Source organism: Macaca nemestrina, chromosome 13 (assembly GCF_043159975.1).
Source record: "Macaca nemestrina isolate mMacNem1 chromosome 13, mMacNem.hap1, whole genome shotgun sequence".
NCBI lineage: Eukaryota > Metazoa > Chordata > Mammalia > Primates > Cercopithecidae > Macaca > Macaca nemestrina.
Window position 1 is genome coordinate 122298275 of NC_092137.1, and position 20196 is coordinate 122318470.

The 20196-nt window shown below is 58.9% G+C and overlaps 1 protein-coding gene across 8 annotated transcripts; it reads right to left on the bottom strand.

Moving 5' to 3' along the window:
- Window positions 1–871: 871 nt before the first annotated feature.
- On the bottom strand, window positions 872–19853 carry LOC105490017 (prominin 2). Of its 8 annotated transcripts, none has more exons than XM_071077365.1 (25): window positions 19672–19853; window positions 17170–19588; window positions 16491–16540; window positions 15885–16087; window positions 15671–15791; window positions 15362–15425; window positions 14963–15052; window positions 14478–14680; window positions 14041–14115; window positions 13265–13328; window positions 12905–13064; window positions 12093–12245; window positions 10757–10880; window positions 10122–10213; window positions 9918–10002; window positions 6984–7130; window positions 6393–6464; window positions 5548–5640; window positions 5253–5306; window positions 4897–4977; window positions 4655–4723; window positions 3834–3923; window positions 3555–3661; window positions 3167–3239; window positions 872–2759 (listed from the first exon to the last, which is right to left on the bottom strand). In XM_071077365.1, exons 2-24 carry the CDS (start codon window positions 17411–17413, stop codon window positions 3176–3178), a joined length of 2505 nt encoding a protein of 834 aa, XP_070933466.1. In that variant the 5' UTR covers window positions 17414–19588; window positions 19672–19853; the 3' UTR covers window positions 872–2759; window positions 3167–3175. The 8 variants fall into 8 exon arrangements, with proteins under 8 accessions (XP_070933466.1, XP_070933468.1, XP_011753527.2 ...); XM_071077367.1 differs by having other exon boundaries at window positions 16491–16538; window positions 17170–17304; window positions 18310–19853; XM_011755225.3 differs by lacking the exon at window positions 16491–16540 and having other exon boundaries at window positions 17170–17304; window positions 18310–19853.
- Between the last annotated feature and the right edge of the window lie 343 nt (window positions 19854–20196).

The following is a 20196-nucleotide window of genomic DNA, read 5'->3' on the forward strand; positions in this document are numbered from 1 at the left end:
ACTCCTTTGCAAAAGACAGTGTTCCATTAGCTGGGCCCCAGTTTCTGGACACCAAATTCAAACAGTGGCAGCTTTTTCCCAGTTTATAAGGGGAACATCAAAGTCAATTTTTTAGGACTACTTCTAATAACTGTGGACTGGGTAATTTGGACGTAATTCCCAATTCAGGACAACTTAAAAAGCTGCTCAAACTCTGTGTGTGTGGGGGAGTGAGGTGGCGGGCATTTTGAACAGCTTTTAAAGTTATATGTATTTATTTATTTAATAAATATATGTACATATATATATTTAAGTCTAATTGAGAGTATTGGGAAGGAAACAAAGCAGTGAAGAATTACAAGGCCAAGATCTAGGAAAAGGAGGCAACTCAGAGACACACGCACGGCATCTGGGACTACGTTTTCTGTAGGGGGTCTGCGGATTCTAGAAGATACTGCGAAGCCCCCACAGGAAGGCTACCTGGCAAATGTCTTACGCTTCGGGTTGGAGCCCCAGTGGGCTTCACCCGATGAATACGGATGAATCAGAAGTAGACCAGCCCTTAAAGTAACTCAAATCATCTCATTCCCTACAAGTAGATGAAAGAGATCTGGCTCACTGCATCCCCGGCCACCTGCCAGATGTAAACATAATCCTCACAGAGGAAGGTAACTATATCCCAGGCCTGAAATTACTTGTACTCAATAAAAAAAATTGCCAAGTATGGGAGGAGACAGGACAAAACTAACAAAAAACAAGAGAAACAACAGGCACTAGAAACAGACTAATGGAGGCTCCATATAAGGGACTAACTGAACTTTAAAGTAACTATGCTTAATATGTTCAAATAGATAAAAGATAAATAGGTAATTTTGAAAGAAAACTGAAAATATTTAAAAAATGGCTTCTATTCCATTTGTAATCCCATCAATTTTATTTTTTAAATGCAAGGGTGCTACTTCCCCCAGGTAGGTCAACAGATGAGTAACGAGAAAAAAAAAAAAAAAACCCTCTAGGAAAGGCAAAAAAGAGGCAGTCACGCTACATTCAAGGATGCTCTTCTGACAGTGATAACAATACATTGTGCATGCACCATTCTAATTTCTAGTAGAAAACTTGTAGCTGGTTTATAAGATGCAGTTAATCATAGATACTTCCAGCCTGGGCAACATGGCAAAACCCCATCTCTACAAAAAATACAAAAATTAGCCAGGCATAGTGGCACGCACCTGTAGTCCCAGCTATTTGGGAGGCTGAGGCATGAGAATCGCTTAAGCCCAGTAGGTGGAGGTTGCGGTGAGCCAAGATTGCACTCCTACACTCCAGCCTGGGTGACAGAGCGAGACCCTGTCTCGAAACAAACAAACAAAAGGAAACAAAAACAAACAACACGGACACTCCCTGAAACCCAGCCCACCACAATCTGAAAGGACTTTCTGCCTTTGAACAGAGGCCTGTCTCCCTCTTCCCTTGTACACGCCCAGACACCAGCTCTACCTCCGGCCCAGAGCAGTCATGGCAAACAACGACAATAACAACAGGAAGCTTCCACCTACTGAGCCTTTGTTTTGTCCAGGCCGCTTTCCGTGAATGATCACATTTGATTTGCACAACTCTTTGCGGAGGCTGTGACTCTTCTCCCATCTTATAAACGGAGAAGCTGAGCGAGCACGTATCACAGCCAGGCTGGGAGTCTAGGTCTGCCTGCTCCTGACAGCAGGCTCCCAGGCTGGGATGCACGCCCTACCTGCATATTGCTGGAATAACCCCTGGATGCCTGCAGCCAGAGGTGACCTTAGAACTCTCCTCTCCATACACACTCATCAAACACCAACTGTGTACAGGGCCCCAGCCGAGGAAACCTGGTTTTAAGGACCCAGAACCAAGTCTCAGGGAAGTGAGAACGCTTTAATGGATCTGAGGTCTGTCCATCTCTTCTCTCTCTCCTCTTCCTCATTTGTGGAACACAGCGTCCAGCACTCAGGGCTGACACAGGGATGGGCTGGGGATGACCCTCGGCCACATGCGCAGGATAGAAGGGGCAGTGCAAAACCCTGTTCTGGCCACCAGACCACTCCTAAGAAAGCTGGGTGGGGGCTGCAGAAGATGCTTCCTTCTGAAGAGATAAGGGCGAGTCCCCACTGTGGCCCAGGCCCCAGGTCCCTTCCTCGGGAGCCAGCACTCAGAGAGGAGCTAAGTGCTGGTACCCCCATTTCTAACCTGGGTGCAGGCAGGGAGGCTCGGCCTTCAGACAGGCCTCCGTCACCCCGCTGGGCACCAATAAATCCAGGATGAGATCTGCAGAGGGCCCAGGGCTCTGGGGCAGTGGAGGGCTCAGGGGCCATGAGGCAGGGCCTGCAGCCAGCCCAGACCTAGGCCACGGTGCCCCTGCCTGATTAGTGGTGTTACCTGAGTGGTTTGGTTGGGCAGGGCGGTCCCCTGGGCCAGCAAGGTAGCAGTGGGGATATGGTGACGAGGGGACAAAGGGAGGAAGCAAAGGGCCAGGAAGGGCATAAGCAGGAAGTGGGAGCCAGCGGGGAGGCCAGATGAGGATGGGGTGGGGGGCGAGGAGCTCAGAGAGGGGCAGAGAGAGGCTTGGCACGGGGAGGACACACGGGAATGGCAGTGGGGTTGGACGAGGCCTCTGTCCCACCCCAGGGTCCAGGCTCCAGCAGGTGGAGAACAGGCTCTTCCCGTGAGGATGCCACCAGCAGGGGGGTGAGGCGTGGCACCTGGAGGGACCTGCTGGCTCTGCAGCTGCACGGAAGTCCCACGTGATTCTGAGAGCGAATGATGGGGGTCGTGAGCAGAAAGAGGTGGACAGGAGCAGGCAAGGTCGGGCCAGGTAAGCCGGAATTAGGGACAGTCCAAGCCCCGATGCCAGCCTGGGCTCCGGGGCAAGAGCTACCGAAGTCCTGTGGCCCAGGCTGAACCAAAGGGGAGGACAGGCAGCCTTGGGGTCAGCTCACCCTGTCACGCATTAAGAAGGAAACGGGCGAAGAGGAGGGAGGGGAGAACAAGGCTGTCAGCCCCGCTGCTGGACGGGCCACACCCAACACCCAGACCCCACCATGTGCCCAAGCCTTCCTGCCCTCCGAGGCCCCAGAAACCCCAGGCCCCAGCCCCTCCCCGCCCCACTCCCTCAATCCCTGGCAGGGAGCAATTAAGCACGTTGGGGAAAACTCACCCACAGGCCCTACAGCTTCAGGGAAGTAACCCGGGGGATGTGGAAGAGCTGAGTCTCCTCAGAGCTGGTGGAGCTGCAGCGTCGAAGACAGAGAGAGCATGGCCTCACCCCAGACCCTCAGCCCAGACACACGGACAAACCCAGAGCCCTGAGGGTTTCTCCTCGGAAGCCCTCGGGGGGATGGGAAGGGTCCTTCAAATCTGCGCCCAAACGGATACAGCAAGAAGGGTAAGGGGCAGACGTACGGGGGAACTTCCTGGCTCTCCAGGGCTCGGCCATGAGCCTCCTCTGCCTGGGAGGCCTCAGGAGGGGCTGTGACAGGGACCTGGCCGCGGAAAGGACACTTCCCTGGCCCCTGACGCTGCCCGCAGCCCTGGCAGCCCCTCACCTGAGGCGTTTCCGGATAGGACGGAAGTATTTGGAGGTCTTGACAGCAAAGATGATGCTGGGGATCAGGAAGAAGGTGCACCACGCCAGGCAGAACCAGAAGGCATTCTGCAACAGGGCTTGAGGTCGGCTCACCAACCCACGTGGTACCCAGCCCCACCCAGCTGCCTGGTCATCAGAGCCGGGGCAGGGGCCATGCCTGGCTTCACACCCTGCTCACTCGGCCCTCCCTGAGAGCAGGAAGGCTTGGGGACGAGCCCTGATGAGCTGGGGCACTCACCCAGGGGTCAGCCACCATATCACACAGGATCACACGGCTGTTGTCCAGGGCTCCGGAGAGGGGCTGGCAGGTGGCGATGCGCTGAGTCACCTGTGGTGCCAACACGAGGCAGGTGACACAGAGACACCCGGACCCACAGGTGCACACCCACATTCAATTCAGGGAGAATGGTTGACAGGGACGCAGATAGGCCTGGGGACACCACTGGGGCCACCGCACACTCGTACACACATGCAGAGAGGCAGGTACAGACAGATGGGGACATACCCCACAGGCTCCTTGCTGGCCCTCCCCTTTCCATCTGTTCACCAGCCTGGCCTACTACAACCCAGCACCGTGCTTCAAGCCACTCTCACTGGGGAGGCAACACGTGTGTGTGCATGCGTGCACACACACACACACAGGCACACAGACACACTCAGGGTACACCCAGACCCCTGCCACCTAGTGTGGGGTCCAGACAGCTTGCAGAGGCCATGTTCAGCAAGGGTCTGCAGCGGGAGGTGGGCTTTGAGGATTGGCCTTGGACAAGCTGGGGAAGGGGCCGGCCCAGGGAAGAACCTGCAGGCCAGGTGTGAGGAAACATTTTGGAGAACGCCAACCCTGCTCACACTCAGCTAAGGGAAGGGCTGCAACAGAGGTGGGGTGGGCAGAGCTTGGCCAGCAAGCAGGGGTGCAGATGCCAGGTTTGGGAGTTTGGGTTCGATCCTGAAGGCCTGGGTCACCCCCAAGGGGCTCTGGGGGCGGGGGCAGGGCTGAGCAGAGGGAACAGCTGGTCTGCTGGGGCAGGGAATCGGTCATTGCTCTGAGGACCCACTTACCTCCTCTCTTACCCAGGCCACGTATTGGGAGAAGTAGCCCATCTCCCGGGCCAGGAAACACTCGCTCACCTGCAGGAAGGAGAGGAGGTCTGGGCCCCAGGGGTCCCGGAAGCCCCCCGCCCGCGCCACCTCCCATGCATGGCAACTTGAGGACGGTCCCAGCTTTCCTGGGAGCCACAGTGAGAAGCTGGGAGTGGAGAAGTCTCAGGGGAAGCCCCTTCCCCATCCCACCCACCACTCACATTCCTCAGGATCCTGGTGGCCCAGGCAGGCAGCTCTCCTTTCAGGTAAGTGACATTGGCTAGGACATCTGAGGTCTCCAGCTGGAGGGGACGAGAGCCTCAACTCAGTGTCCCACATTCACGCATCCATTCATTAATTCAACACACACCGAGGCACACTCAGCAGGAGAGGGTTCAGCCCCGACAGACAGGCCAAGGGTGGTGATCCCCCAGGCTCTGCCGCCACCCCCATCTTCCTCCCGACCCCACCCACAACCTGGGCAGAGCTCTGAGGTCCAGAGTGAGATGGGCTCCTACTTCCTGCCTCCCTCTGCAGCCCCCCTGCTCCACCATACGTCCCCACCACCAGCAGCCACCTGGAGATTCGGGGCAGAGGACTCCAGGGCCCTGACGCTGAGGTTGAGCTTCGCCTGTGGAGAAGAGATCAGGGCTGGTTAGGGGAGGGGAAGGGAAGGGGAGGGGAGGAGAGGGGAGGAGAGAGGAGAGGAAGGGAGGGGAGGGGAGGGGAGAAGAGAGGAAGGGAGGGGAGGGGAGGGGAGGGAACAGATTCTCAGAGCTTCCCTCCCCTTTCACTGTCCCCTCTCCTTTCACTGTCCCCTCTCCAGCTCTCCCCTCCCCCAGGCCCCAGGCTCCCTGGGCCTGCAAACTGACCACAAGGCTCTGCTGGGGAACGACCTTCTCCTGGTGAAGGTTTCTGAGTCCGTGGGCCTCCTCCTGCAGCTGCTGCCCCAGCACAGAATTGCCCTGAAAGGATATAAAAATCAGAACAGCCCCACCCAGGACACATGTACCCCTCACCCAGGCTTTCACTCCGACATACCAAGGGGAAGTGAGAGGCAGAAAACCGAAGCCTCCATAAGCTCCAGGGCCTGATCTGGGTTTGGGGGGGCCTAGATCCAAGTTCTAAGTTCACTCTAGCTCACTGGGTGTCCCTGTCAGTCACAGAACATGCCTGAGCTGCAGGGGCACCTGCGGAAATTGAGGGTGCTCCTGGCCCTGCCCACCCTGTGGGGTTGTTGCGGGGCCTATGGGATGTTTCAAAGAGAACTTTTAAACCCTAAATAGCTATAAATATAAAATGCTATTTTTCCCCTCAAGGGCAACTGCCATGACATCTCATTCATCCCAAAGTCCTCACAGCCCCTGTCCCAGCAAATCCCGCAGTGGCACACATAGAAACACCTGCCCAACTGCGTGAGGCCAGAAAGTTACTTCATCTGTTCTGAGACGGAGGACAGGCCACCCAACAGATGAAGAAGCTCCGGCTCAGAGACGCTGCATGTCTTGCCCAAGGCCACACAGCCAGTGGGTGGCAGAGCTTGAGTAAGAAGTGATGCTGCAAAACCCTCCAGCCCAGCCAGGGGTCAGGAGCCTCAGGCCTCACTGGTGGTGGTCCTCAGTCCCCTGCCTTTGCCCTCACATCCTCCCACCCTCTCCTGCCTCCCAAGCCCCCCGTTTCTCCTGCTGCCCAGTGGGGGCCCCTGCTTCCCTCTCACTTGGGCCTGGGCCAGTCCTTCCAGCTCCTGGGCCAGCTGCTCCGTGCTAGTCTTCACCACAGGCCTCTGGATCTGCAGGTGGACAGGAGAGGCCAGGAGGGATGAACCCAGCTCCCGTGGGGCCCACAACCACCCGCTCCCAGCCTCCAAATCCCGTCTTATCAAACAGAACTGACACCAGCTAAGGGTTTTGTGACGCATGAGTCACAGTGGATTTTCCCTGGAACTGTGAAATATTTCAGACATTTTCCCAATGAGACAGAAACAACAAGAATAAGGCACCTCTGGTGTAACTCAAGGAAGAGGCGACTTCCCACTGTGTCCGCCGCAGCGGTGGGTTCAGAACCACGAACAGCGACACGCGCTGTTGGGTTAGGGGAGAGGGTGTCCATTCCCATGTGACCTGGGTGGTGGCAGGAGGACGGGCCCAGGGGCACATGATCTGGGGACACCTCCACAGGAAGAGGCCCCAGGAAACGTGGAAGAGCCCAGAGCCGGGATAAGGCGAGATGCCCACCCCGCTCCTCTGTGGGCCCCTTCGTTCCGTCATCACCTGGCCGAGGAAGCCCCACTGAGGTGCCCACCGCTGACCTGTACGAGGAAGTCGGGGTAGTGGACGCGCTGGAGCCCGCTGCTCTGCAGGGCCTCCAGGTCCCGGCGGGCGGCTGAGCTCAGCAGGTCCAGGCTCTGTGTGTCTACTTTCAGGCTCTGCAACTCCTGCCACAGCTTGTTGGTGTACTGGGAGGGTGGGGGCAGGGTGGGGGTCATGCCCAGTTGCTGAGCTAGGACCCCAGAGATGCTCCCCTAAGCGAGGCGGTCACCAGGCGATATGGTCTGGATATTTGTCCCCTCCAAATTTCATGTTGCAATGTGACCCCCGGGTGTTGGGGGTGGAGGTGGGCCTGGTGGGAGGTACTAGATCACGGGGGCGGATCCCTCACGAAGGCCTTAGTGCCGCTGCCCGGGTGATGAGTGAGATTTTGCCCAGTTAGTTCACGTGAGACCTGGTTGTTTGAAAGAGCGTGGCACCTCCACACTGGCTCTCTCGTTCGCTCTCTCCCTGTGTGACGCGCTGGCTCTTTCGTTCCCTGTCTCGCATCTCTGCACTGGCTCTCTCGTTCCCGCTCTCCCTGTGTGATGCGCTGGCTCCCCTCGGCCTTCCGCCATGAGTGGAAGCTCCCTGAGGCCTCCCCAGAAACGGGTGCTGGTGCCACGCTTCCTGTACAGCCTGCACTGAAACCTCTTTTCTTTATAAATTATGCAGCCTCACGTGTTGCTTTTTTAAATTTTTGGTTGGGGGAGGGGACAGGGTCTTGCTCTGTTGCCCAGGCTGGAAGGTAATAGCACAAACACAGCCCACTGAAGCCAGGACCTCCTGGGTCCCAGTGATCCTCCCACCTCAGCCTCTCGAGTAGCTGGGACCACAGGTGCAAAACACCACACCTGGCTTTAAAAAAAAATTGTATAGAGGAGGTCTCCTCATGTTGCCTAGGCTGGTCTTGAACTCCTAGGCTCAAGTAATCCTTCCACCTCAGCTTCCCAAAGTCCTGGGATTACAGGCGTGAGCCACCATGTCCAGCCTCAGGTATCCCTCTATAGCAACGCAAGAACAGACTCACATGGCAGGCCCTCAGGGCCCCCTGCCCTGGACACCCCAAGCCCCAGACAGGCTCCCTGTAGGCCCTTGTCCCAAATGCCAAGACCTGGCCTTCCTCCAGTGCCTATCTGGCTTCTGGGCCAAGACACAGACCTTCCCTGGCCACCCGAAATAAAATAGCTCTCCCATCCCCTCTTTATCCCGTCAGCTGTGTCGAGGCCTTCAAAGCGCTTGTTGCTCTGAAATGATGTTACTTGTAAGTTAATTGTTCATTGCTGTCAGCTCCACGAGAGCGGGGCTTTGCCTGCCTGTTATGCCCCCAACCCCCAGCATCTAACTCAGAGGCTCATACATGGTGGGAAGGGTACAAGTTTGTTAGTTGTGTGAATGAGTGAATGAATGAATGAATGAATGCACGCAACTGCATTTTCAGGAAAGAGCCTCAGCATTTTCCTACTATCACTGGAAGAGATTTAGACGTCATAAAATGCAGCCTGAGTGTTTAACAGATGAGAAACTGAGGTTAGAGTGGAGCGTCCACTTGCCAAGGTTACACAGCTGGTTAGAGACTGTGGCCCAGCTTGGCTCTCCTCCCCGCATCCCTCCAGGCTGCCTTCTCCTGGAGGGGAAAAGGCCTGGCCGTCTTGGGTGGGGGCCTTCGGGCCGTGTCTCAGGCATCAGTGGCAGCAGCTTCACGAGAAGTGGGGAGGTGCGTGGTGCCCTCCCCGTGCTCTGGAAAGCCCTGTGTCCTACCCATGTCTGCGTACCCATCCGTATCTCCTTTGAGGACAAGGATTCTTACAACCACTTTGGGTATGTTGTCAGGTGGCCTCAAAGGACTGCCCAGTGCATGCGAATCCAAAGCCCAGGACTCCTCCCCTCGAGAGCCATGGCTTCCCGCCAGCAGGGGATGGGGGCTCCTCTGCCCAGGGCCCTGGTTCATCCCTCCCTCCCTGGCCAGCCTTCCTCCACAGGGCAGTGTCTCAGCCTAGCACTGAGATATCGTCTGCTCCAGCGGCCTCCTGTCTGGTTAAAGATGCGGAAGGAGGAGTGAGCTGCGTGACTGTCCCAGGTTGTGTAGTTCAAGACACAGAGTTGGGACTGGGCCATGTGGCTGTGCCGTCCGTGGGCCGAGGCTGGTTGGTTGATCCAGGGGTTGGAAGGGTTTCCCGGGACGATGCAAAATCAGGAGTTAGCATGCTCTGTGTCTGGGGAGGGAGAGGGGCACCGGGGCCGGGGATGGGGGGTTTCCCCAGCATGTGTTTAGGAGCCTGGAAGTCGAGGAGGGAATGTCTTCTGGCTTCTGTGCACCATGAGAATCCCGTTCTCAACGTCCATCCCTCTTGTCAAACAGCCCTTCCTTGCCTTCGTTCTAGAACGGTCTCTCGCCAGCATCGGCGAGCGTCTCCAGCTCTGCACACCAAGTCCCAGCAAAGCCCAGAGGTTCCAGGAAGAGGCTGGTTTGTCAGCCTGGGGGTGGAATCCTGCCGCCGCCACCTCCCACCCCGTGAGCTTGGCAGGCCCTCCCCCAGCGTTAGCCAGACCCACCACCGTCCGTGTCACTGCCACGTCCTTCCCCAGCCTCCCCCTCCCAAGTGGAGCATCCCGGCCAATGCCTGTCCTCAGTCAGGACACGTGTGCCCCCCGTCCTCCTGCTCATTGTCACCAGCTTTTCCTGCTGCCACCTTGGCTGTGCTTGGGGCTGGACATAGCCTCCAGGTGCACACGGACCCACCCACACACCCGGAACCTTCCCCAGAGCTGGTGACTGGGCCTCTGCCCTCGGGCACCTTAATCGCTCACACAGACTTCTCGGGTCTCCTGGGTTCAAAGAGACGGTGCCTCCACAGAGGCAAAAAGACCGGAGGAGGGGATCTGAGGGGGGGATCTGAGGAGGGCTCCTCACAGTTCCCGAAACGTTCTCTCACCTGGCTGATATCCAGATGCTCCTCCAGGTTGTAGGAGTCATTGAGCTGCAGGACTGTCCAGAGCGCTGCCCCTTCCTTGCACTGCCTGAGGACGAGTGAGGGGTGCAGACGATGAGCCTTGGGGGTGGCGGGAGGGCCGGTCCCCTGAGGGACACCGGTCTCCTTCCTTCCCCAGTCTCCAGCTCCGCCAGGCTGTCTGCTCACCGATAAGCTTGGTGGATGCTGATGTTCTTCCTCAGGCCAAGAAGGTGCGACAGGTTCATGGACGGGGGCAGGTTCCCTGGGGTGTCTGCAAACTGGGGATGGGGCAGTGAGAAGTGGGCACAGAGCGGGGTGGAGGCAAAGCCAGCCGGGTCCCCTAGGGCCTGGCGCTGTGCCGCCGTGGCACAGCAGAGACGAGGGGTAGGAAACATCCCCTCAGCCCAGCTCACACCTGGCCTCTAACTCTGGTGACCTCTGGACCCTAAATCCTTACAGGGGATCTTCCCACGAATCCCTAGGAGGGGAGGCCGGCCCGATCTTCTGCAGAGAACCCAGTCCAGCATTGCAGCTCACCGGGCACCAGGGCGCCGGCTCCCAGACAGTGTTAGGAGATGAGAGGGCATGGGTCAGGGTGCCATCTCTCAGGTCCCTGCCCTGGGGCCTGGGCAGCATCTCAGGGACTCTCCCTCCACCGTCCACTGGCGGGTTTCTGTCTCTTTCTTTGGCCATGTCTGTCTCACTTCTCCCCTCCCTCTCTCCCTCTTACCCCCGACCACCACTTTCCCCCAACCCTCCTGTCTGCCCATACTGCCCCCACCTCCCTCCCCAGGAGGGCCTGTGAGCAGAGATGGGCCTACCTCAAAGAGCTCGCCGCTCTCCCAGCTCTGGCACACCAGCGTCTGCACGTTGCCGCCCACCAGGAAGGTGGCAAACACCAGGAGGATGAGGGGGGCAGCAAAGAGGAAGCTGAGGCCCACACCTCTGTGGAAGGCGAGAGGCAGGACTGAGGGACAGCAGGGACTGGCCGCCCTGACCATACCCTCTGTCCCACCCGCACCCCAGGGCCAGCCTGCTCAGCCAGTTGGCCCCAGGACAGAGCCTTCAGAGGAGAGGAGCTTGGAGGACTTGGCCTCCCGGGGAGGAGGGAGAACCCAGAATTCCTGACTGTCCCAGTCTCACCTTCACCCCATCCCCACCCTGTGCCTGGTGCCCGGGCTGGCCCTGGCAGCCTAGAGGAGAGAACAGCTGTTTTGTTCAAAGAGCCAGGACTAGCTGGGCTCACATCTATAATCCCAGCACTTTGGGAGGTTGAGGTGGGAGGATAGCTTGAGTCCAGGAGTATGAGACCAGCCTGGGCAATAGAGTGAGACTTTGTCTCTACAAAATTTTAAAAATTAGCTGGGCGTGGTGGCACACGCCTGTAGTCCCAACTACTCGGGAGGCTGAGGCATGAGAATCACTTGAGCCTGGGAGGTTGAGGCTATAGTGAGCCATGATGGTGTCACTGCACTCCGTCCTGGGTGACAGAGCAAGACCCTGTCACAACAACAACAAACAAAACAAAAAACAAAACAAAACCCAAAGAGCCAAGACTGCTGACTTCTGTGCCTGGGGCCCATGGAGGTGACCTGCTCCAGGACCCAGCACTCAAAAGGGTCACCTGGCACGGCCAGGCATGACCTGCTGACAGGGAAGAGCCTGAGGAGTAAAGATCTTAGACCAGGAGGCTCGAAGGGCTTATGAGGTAGGCACAGCCCTACGTCAGGCTGTGAGGCTTGGAAAGTAAAACGTGGGGTGGATTTCAGCCCCCACTTACCTCTTTAGCCAGGCACTCTTGTTCAGTGAACAGCCTGTACAACTGTATGTGGCAGCCTTGGCCTTAGAGACCGTCTAGTCTGGGGCTGGCAAACAGATTCCACCTCTGGTGCTGTTGCCTATTGGTGGTGAGGGCCGCCTGGAAGCTGGGGTGAGGACTCTAGGCTGTGTCTGACTCAGGGGAAGGAGTGCCCATTAGATGCTATGGCAGTTGCCCCTGCTGTAGGAGGCAAGAGCTCCTTGTTGGCCATTCCTGCTCTGGTTCAACCCCTTTATTCAGATGATGACACTGGCAGCCACGGGAGCTGTGCTCAGGAGCGAGAGTAATCGGCCAGCCCTGTAAGGGGGGACCCTTCCCCTCTCCCAGCCCTCTCTTACGCCATGAGGAAGTGGGCTCCAGCTTCGCCCTTGGCTTCTGGCTGGCTGGGGTCCTCCCTGGCAGATAGGCCCCAGATGCCCAGATTGAGGCCCAGCAGGTTGCAGAGCGCCACGAGCAGGACCACGGAGCACAGCACGCAGCCCACGATCCACCTGCCACAGAGAGGACACGGGTGTCACTAAGAAGGCAGGCGGCTGGCACCAAGATGGACAGGTGTGGGACCTGGTGGCTGGGTGTGACCGCTAACCCCAAGGCCGGGGCTTCAGAAATGCAGATACAGACTCTTCCTGAGGCCCTACTGCTCTTGTGTCATCTCCAGGCTCAGGTTCCGAGGGCACACAGCCTGGTAGGGACTTGGAAGCCTGTGGAGTCAGGGGTCTTGGCTTAAAAATATGCAGAGGCAGCCGGGCGCGGTGGCTCACGCCTGTAATCCCAGCACTTTGGGAGGCTGAGGCGGGCGGATCACGAGGTCAAGAGATAGAGACCGTCCTGGCCAACATGGTGAAACCCTGTCTCTACTAAAAATGCAAACATTAGCTGGGCGTGGTGGCGGGTGCCTGTAGTGCCAGCTACTTGGGAGGCTGAGGCAGGAGAATCGCTTGAACCCGGGTGGCGGAGGTTGCAGTGAGCGGAGATCGCACCACTGCACTCCGGCCTGGGTGACAGAGCGAGACTCCGTCTCAAACAAACAAACAAACACAGAGGCTCAGCATAGTCAGGGGCTGATAAGGGCTGGGAATGGGGCTCAGGATGTCAGGGTGGCATAGAGGCTGGGCTGCCCGCCCCACCCCACCCTGCGGGTGCCCAGCACCTGTAGGTCTCGTATCTCTGCACCTCCTGCAGGTAGGGGCGGCTGCTCTCCTCCACCTCCTGCAGTGCCTGGGCCCAGCGGGAAGCTGCCTCTGAGCCTGGGAACCCTTCAGCCAGTGTCCTCAACCCTTCCGGCTGCTGGGCCACTGCCTTCTTCAGCTCTGCCCAAAGTAGCGGGGACTTGTGGGGTGCGGAGGGCACCCTGGGGCCCAGGAACAAGACAAGCGGGCAGGAAGAACATCTGGGAACCACAGAGGGAGGACAGTCCCCCGCCACCCCAGGCCTCTCTCAACAAGCCTCTCTGGTAGGGGTGGGGCGGGAAGCTGTGCCTGGCAGCTGCCTCTGACCCTTGCGGCCTAACCTTGCACCACGCTGGACGTCTGCATGGCAGCCAGGGTTGGAAGGGCGTTGAAGGTGCTGTTCTCCTGCAGGAACCAAGTAGGGATGGGCCTCCCCATCTCTGCCCAGTGTTCCCTCTTGGGAGACCCCAAAGTCACCAGGCCTAGAGGGAGGGCCCCCCTCAGTGCTCCCAGCTTCCCTCTTTTCTCTTGGTCACTGCCCTCCTCTCCCCTCCCTTGGCCCAGCCTGACTCAACTTCTAAAAGGTTGTTCCTCCCGGACCTCTTCTTCCTACCCCCATCCCTCTCCCACCACTGCAGTGAACTCTCAGCTGTCCTCCACACAACTGCCAGGTCTAGCTCCTGAAGATACAGCCCCAGTCCACCCTTCCAGCTTTGGCTCTGACTTCCTTCCTTCTGGAACCTTCCACTCCAGCCACCCAGCACAGCTGACTCACCATTTCCCCAGCTCCAGGTCCTGGGTCCTGGGCGCTGACTCACAACACCGAGTCCTCCCCCTTGGCCCATCTCCACCCAAGGGAGCCGCCTGCCCCCTGGGCTCAGGTTGGCACTGCTCCCTTGCCACCCCAGACGCCTGCTGCCTTAAAGGTCCCAGCTCTCCCTTCCGAGCACAGACTGTGTGCACACCAAAGGTGGTCGTCGGGAGTCCCCTGCCCAGGGTGCTGTGTGGTGAGTGGGGCCCCAAGTCTTAGGTTCAACTGGGTTCCTGCCCAAAAGGGGGAAATGGAGGCCCTCACTTGGCAGGTGAGGGAGGAATCAGGCAGACCGGGTGGTCTCACCTCCTGGACCATGCTGGAGAAGTTGGCCTCGGGGACTCCCTTCAGCCGGTGCAGGACATGGTCCACAGAGGGCACCTGAAATGGGGGAAGGTGGGTTATTACAAAGTTCAAGGAGAAGCCTGAAGGGGATCCCTGAGGGCGGACGCAGGGGGCAGGTGCCTCTGAACCCCAATGTCCTCAAGTGCAAAATGGGGACTGTCATGGCTCCCACTGCCCCTGGCCGCAGCCAGAACTCAAGGAGCTCACACACGTGAAGCTCACGCAGAGGGCGCGGCCCGGGGAGCACTCCACCCACAGCCAGGATGACCGGCATTAACCCCGGGTGGGTGGGGCAAGGGAGGAACATGGGGGAAGGGGACTGGGAATTTGCCGGATCCCAGGAGCGGCAGGTGGCCGGCCCTCCGTGACTTTAAGAGGACTCTGTCCTGGGTCTGCACCTGGCTGAAGTCAGCACCCAGCTCCAGGGCGCGGGCCCGGCTCAGGGCCCCTGCACAGTCTCCCTGGCACCCGGCCTCCTGCAGCAGCTGGAGGAGGCGGTCCCGTTGTTCCTGGAGGGCTGACTCCAGGTCCTGCTGCCCGGCCTGCAGCTCCACCACTGTAGCGTTCAGGGCCTGCAGGTGGTGCATGGAGACCTGCAGGGCTGAGAGACCCACACCCAGCCTGAACGGTGGCCCCCATAGGCATCCCAGAACTCCCCTCCCCCAGCCAAAGGGACCTGCAAATCATTGACCTCCTGCCTACAGTGGAAACTGCCCCTGGGTACGTCAAGCCAGGGGAGGGGGGCTGGATCCTGGGGTACAGCGATGGGGAAGTATAGGTGGGGCAGAGGCGGCTCAGGAAATCCAGGGCTGGGGGCAGGTGGGACCGTTCCCAGGAGGACACCCGCTGGGCTCCACATTATCCAGGGGCGGCTTCAGCTCACCCTGGCCTAAACTGCCCACGGCCGCCAGCAAGGGGTACACGGCGCTCCTGAGCTGGGTGTGGACCGCGCTCCCAATGCTCACACCGACACCTGCAGGGCACACGGCAGTCTGCAGGGTGAGGCCCCAAGGATGGAGGGGCCTCCCCATTCCCATCCTGCCTCCCCAGGCCCCACCGGGCTCTGCAGAAGCCGGCGGGTGGAGGGGAGTGGAGGAGGGGCAACACGCTTCTTCCTCCAGCAGCTGAGTGGTGGCCACTCTTGCTCTCCAGCCGGCCTGATCCCCACCTCTACCAGCCTGTTCCCAGGTGGGGTCCAGAATGAGGGAGTGAGAGGCCCCCACCGAGGCACCCGAGCAGGGGCCCTGCAGCCGGCCCACCTGCCAGCCCCCGAGACCCTCACCATCCAGCTCCTCCGAGACGCGCTCCTGGGGCAGGGAGAACTGCTGTGCCACGGCCTGCAGCTCCTAGGCAAACACAAGGCCCTGAGGCTGCCCTTCCTGGTCACCCACAGTCCTGACCCCCATCTGTCCCTGGCCCCTTCCCTGCCCCTATGGCATCCGCCCTGAGGGTGGTGGACTCTCAGGCAAGGCGGGACAGGAGGCGGCTTTCAGATGCGCTGCTGATGGGCCAGCGAGAGCCCACTCGGCTCTGTCCTGTCCGGGCCCGGTGCTCACAGGGGCACATGTGGGTGAGGGGTAACAGTGCTCACTTGGGGGACATCAGAGACCAGGCCTCGGAGGCTAAGCAGGGTCTCAGGCACAGCCTCCACGCTGGGGCCCATCTGTTCATGCGTGCGCTGGTTGGTGACTAAGGCACAGACCACACCAATCCTGTGGGAATGGAGGGAGGAGGGAGGTGCTTGCGGGGTAAGCGGGAGCCTGGGGCCACCGCCCGCCCCGCCTGGGCTCTGGGCAGTGCCTTACAGCAGCAAGAGGGTGGTCAGCAGCAGGAAGACCATGAGGGCCGCACACTCACAGGCCAGCGCCTTGTGCTCTGTCTTCACTCGCCCCCCGCAGCGCCGGCGGCAGCGGCAGCAGCAGAAGCAAAGCCCGGCAGTGGGCATCAGCAGCAGGTAGAGGCCCGCGACCACGGCGCACACCACGTAGCCCGCCTCGTACCGCACCACCTGGGCAGGCGGCAGGGCATGAGGGGCGACCCGACCCCCACTGCCCAGCCCTGGCTTCTGCCGGAGTCCAGAGGGAAACCAGAAGGGGCGGGAGTGCTGTCGGGGGCATGGCCTGCATCTCATGCAACGCGTCCCAGAGGCGACCGCATTCTTACTGCTCATCACCATCTTACACGGGAGGAAGCTGAAGTTCAGGAAGTTCCAGCTCCCTGCAAACCTCATTGCCAGTAAATGGCAGAGCTGTGGTTTGCATCCAGGTCTGCGGACGGCAGGGCCCACAGAGGAGGGGCGAGGATGCCCGAGCCCCCGCCTGGTGGACTGAGCGGACTGGGGGCTTTTCTGCTCCCATCCTGCTGCTCACCCCGGAACTCCCTCCCCCAGCACCTTTCCCCAGCTTGCTCACCTCATTCACCTTCACGGAGGCCAGCTCATTCAGCAGGGCCTTTACCAACTCTACCGGAAAGAGCCAAGCTGAGGATTTGGGGGCAGCCACCGCCCTGCCCCGTGTCCGTCCTCTCCCCACTGCCAGGGCAAAGTGGCTCTGAGGCAGGGCTCCTGCCACCACCATGGCACCCTCGCAGGAGGCTGCATCACCGCAGCCCTGCGCCATCCTGCCCTGACCTCAGCACTGCTACAGGAGGGTGAGAGAGGAGAGGCTGCAGACCTCTCCTCCTGGACCCTACAGGTCAGTCCTGAGCCTGGGCAAAGGCGGAGAAGGGGCCTGGCCTGGCAGTTCTTCCCCTCAAGCAGCAAGGGACAAAACTGGGAGGGTCCTTCAGCCACTCCTGGACCACCCAACCCAAGCACCACTAGACTCAGAGGATGTCTGAGTCAGGTCTAATGTATTTCTAATGTGACCTCCTCACTTTACAGACAGAGCACCTGAGGCTCAGAGAGGAAACGAGGGCTACCCACAGTCACACAGCAGGTTCTGGAGCCCGCCCCGGATCCTCCGCCTTCTACCCCAGGAAGACGGCCAGTGCCTGCTGGTAGGTTGGGCACATCTCATGGTAGAGGGGGACAGAGGAAGCCTGGCTGGGGACCCAAATGCTGAGGCTCTCGCTGGGGAGGTGCACACTCACCCGAAGGGAAAGGATTCAGCTGCACCACGGAGAGGAAGCGGTGCACGGTGCCGTAGAGCGAGTCCAGGAGTCCTGGCGCACGAACTCGAGGGGCCAGCCACCGGGCCCTGGCCGCTGGGGTGAATGTCAGGGGCTCTGCCGGGCCAAGGGACTTGCAGTCTGTGGCCCCCACTGCCAGCCGACTCAGGGACAGCCCCAGGCCCAGGCCCAGCAGGGGAGCCAGCAGCGCCAGTGTGTGCCTCATGGGGTCAGGAAGGTAAGGGGCTCAGGCTCAGGCTCAGGAGGGAACAGGCAAGCCCAGGGCAGGCCGTGCATCCTTCTCCAGCCTCTGTCCCTCTCTCCACAGCTCTCAAAACCTGCCCAACAGGTTTGGGTTCCTGAGCTACCTGGCCTCCCGCCTCCCTACCTGCCTTGGAGCATAGGAAGGGCAGGGGTGGAGGCACAGGGTAGGGGCAGGGCCAGGCTGGGACCGCCCTTGGTGGCCTTGGGTGGAAGCCTGGGCTCCCCACCACCCAGATCCTTGCAGGCAACGGCTGCCTTGAGCTGGGTCCAAAAGGTACCTCAGCAGCTTGGGATTGCCTAGAGTGGCCCCATTTCAAATATTCTGTTCCATGCCCAGCTCCAGCAGCCCAGTCTGGGGGCTGGGAAAACAGCTGCTTGGTGAAGCCCTGGCCAAAATGGTCATAAGACCAGGCACACAGGGCCAAGACCCAGGTTTGCTCTCCCTGCTTCATCTGGAACCTGCGCTGTCCCTGCAGGTCATGCCCGGTGCCCACTGCCGGGCCGATCCGGAACACAGGCCCACCCTGACGGGCACAGGCCTTTGGGAGGGCAAATCCGAGGTGTGCCCTTTGGCCTGGCGTACCTCATCCAGTCAGCAGTTGAAAGAACTGATAGGATATGACCAGAAATGTGTTGGCACAGATCTCTGTTTTGTGAACAGCTGTATGCCCAATGCCCAGAAAGTCGCCTGCAGCTGAGCAGGCCATGGGGAAAATTCACTGAAGGGCTGGAGGGAATCAGAAACAGTCCTGAAAGCCACCACTGAGGAACTGGCAAAATGAGCCTCTTACATCACACACTGGGCAGTTGCTAAGGAACGTGCTGTGGAAATGTCTCTTGTGACTGAAAAATACTCACATGCACTCGTAAGTGCAAATAGCAGATTACAGGCCAGCACACGCAGTAAAGGTGTAAAACGGTGATCATTTCCACACATAGCAGATTACAGGCCAGCACACGCAGTAAAGGTGTAAAACGGTGATCATTTCCACACATAGAAGATTACAGACCAGATGGGAGGCTGAGATGGGCGGATCACGAGGTCAGGAGATGGAGACCATCCTGGCTAACACCGTGAAACCCCGTCTCTACTAAAAATACAAAAAAAAAAAAAAAAAAAATTAGCCGGGCGTGGTGGTGGGCGCCTGTAGTCCCAGGTACTGAGGAGGCTGAGGCAGGAGAATGGCATGAACCCGGGAGGTGGAGCTTGCAGTGAGCCAAGATTGTGCCACTGCACTCCAGCCTGGGTGACAGAGCGAGACCCCATCTCTACAAAAAAAAAAAAAAAAAGAAGATTACAGACCAGTACATGCAGTGAAGGTGAAAAACGGCAGTCATTTTTCAGTGGGGTTGCCGGCAATTTTTCATTCTCTTTTGCTCACGTGTACTTCCTCATTGCTGTGCACTAAACGTGTGTTACTCGTATTTACATAAGTAATCGAAGTTTGTGAGTTTCCACGGCAGCTCCTTGCCCCTGACTGGGAGCCTTGGAGAAAAGGGCTGGCTCCGTGGCTCCCAGGACCCCCAAGCTCAGCCCAGGGCAATAGTTCAGGATGGTCTGCAGGGTGGGTGAGTGGCTCAGGGATGTCTGGCTGTCTCTGGTAGGGTTATCAGGCAATTGGGGCCTTACCTGTGAATCAGGGCTGAGCCCGCAGGAGAGCTCTTATACCCCCCATTGCTGCCTCTGCGGCTTTCTCAGAGCCAGGGGACGAGAGAACACAGTGGTAGAAGGCATAGTCCAGTTAACAGTGGGGAGACACAGGAAGTGGGGCCTCATCAAAGGGTGATTCAGAGGTGAGGATCAGGGATACAGTGAAGAATAGTCTAGGGGTGTCCTGGCACCCTAGGTCTGGTGGGAGCAGGCTGTGGACCCCAGGGAGGGTCCAGGGCCAGCTCCTCCTGTGGGGCTCCGACCCCAGCATGTGCAGAGAGGCCCCTGGCCACACTTCCTATGACCGTGTTGTGAAGCTCAGTGCAGGCTGTGCCCACCTAGGCCCGCCCACAGCCCTTCCTCCCGACTCACCTGAGCCCAGTATCTATGTTGGGGGCTCCTGGTTCCCCAGAGGCTGCATTGATGAAGAGCTGGTCTCTCCAGGGCCTCACCGCTTCTCCCTTCTCCTTCTCCCTCCAATTTAGGCTGTTAAAAAGAACGCTTTCCCCTGGGATGGTTTTCTAACGCCCCCATCAGCAGCAAGATGCACACAGCCCTCACCCGAGTACCTGCCTCTTAGGCGTTTCTGTATCTTCTGACTCCAGCGCACCAGCGGTGGGGGATTCAGGTCCCAGCTTCCTGGTTAGTGCTGAAAGCCCTCGGGGACTTGGGAAATAAGCGCTTTGGCTCCAGGTGCTCCACTCCCACCCTCTCTCTCTTCTCCATTATTGTCCTAATTAAGCCAATCATTGGCTACTGCTATTGTTTTTATTTGTGTGTATGGTAAAAACACTGTGGTTTGAAGATAAGATTTCCCCTGGGATAAACAAAAACATACCAAGCCTCTTCCTCAGCCCAGGGCCGGATGAAGATGCTGAATCTGCCTGTTGAACGGAGGGAGAAATAGATGCATGGAAGAAAGGACTATTCTGAGTTAGCAGCCAAGCCAGGAGCGGACACGACAGCTCCCCTTCCCCAGCAGGATCCTGATAAACAATTTATCATCAGACCCGCCGGTCAGCCCCTGCCTCCTCCCACCCCCAGCCCTGCATGGGAGAGCAGGTGGGGGTCAGGATCCAGCCTTGGAGCTGGGC

Bases quoted from the DNA above. Each gene is read 5' to 3' on its own strand.
- LOC105490017 (XM_071077365.1), bottom strand. From the start codon at position 17,413: ATGAGGCACACACTGGCGCTGCTGGCTCCCCTGCTGGGCCTGGGCCTG. The intron at 15,792-15,884 runs GTAAGGCACTGC...CCATTCCCACAG, and splicing joins CTGACCACCCTCTTGCTGCT to GATTGGTGTGGTCTGTGCCT. The intron at 3,662-3,833 runs GTGAGTGCCCCA...GCCCTGTTGCAG, and splicing joins ATATGGTGGCTGACCCCTGG to AATGCCTTCTGGTTCTGCCT.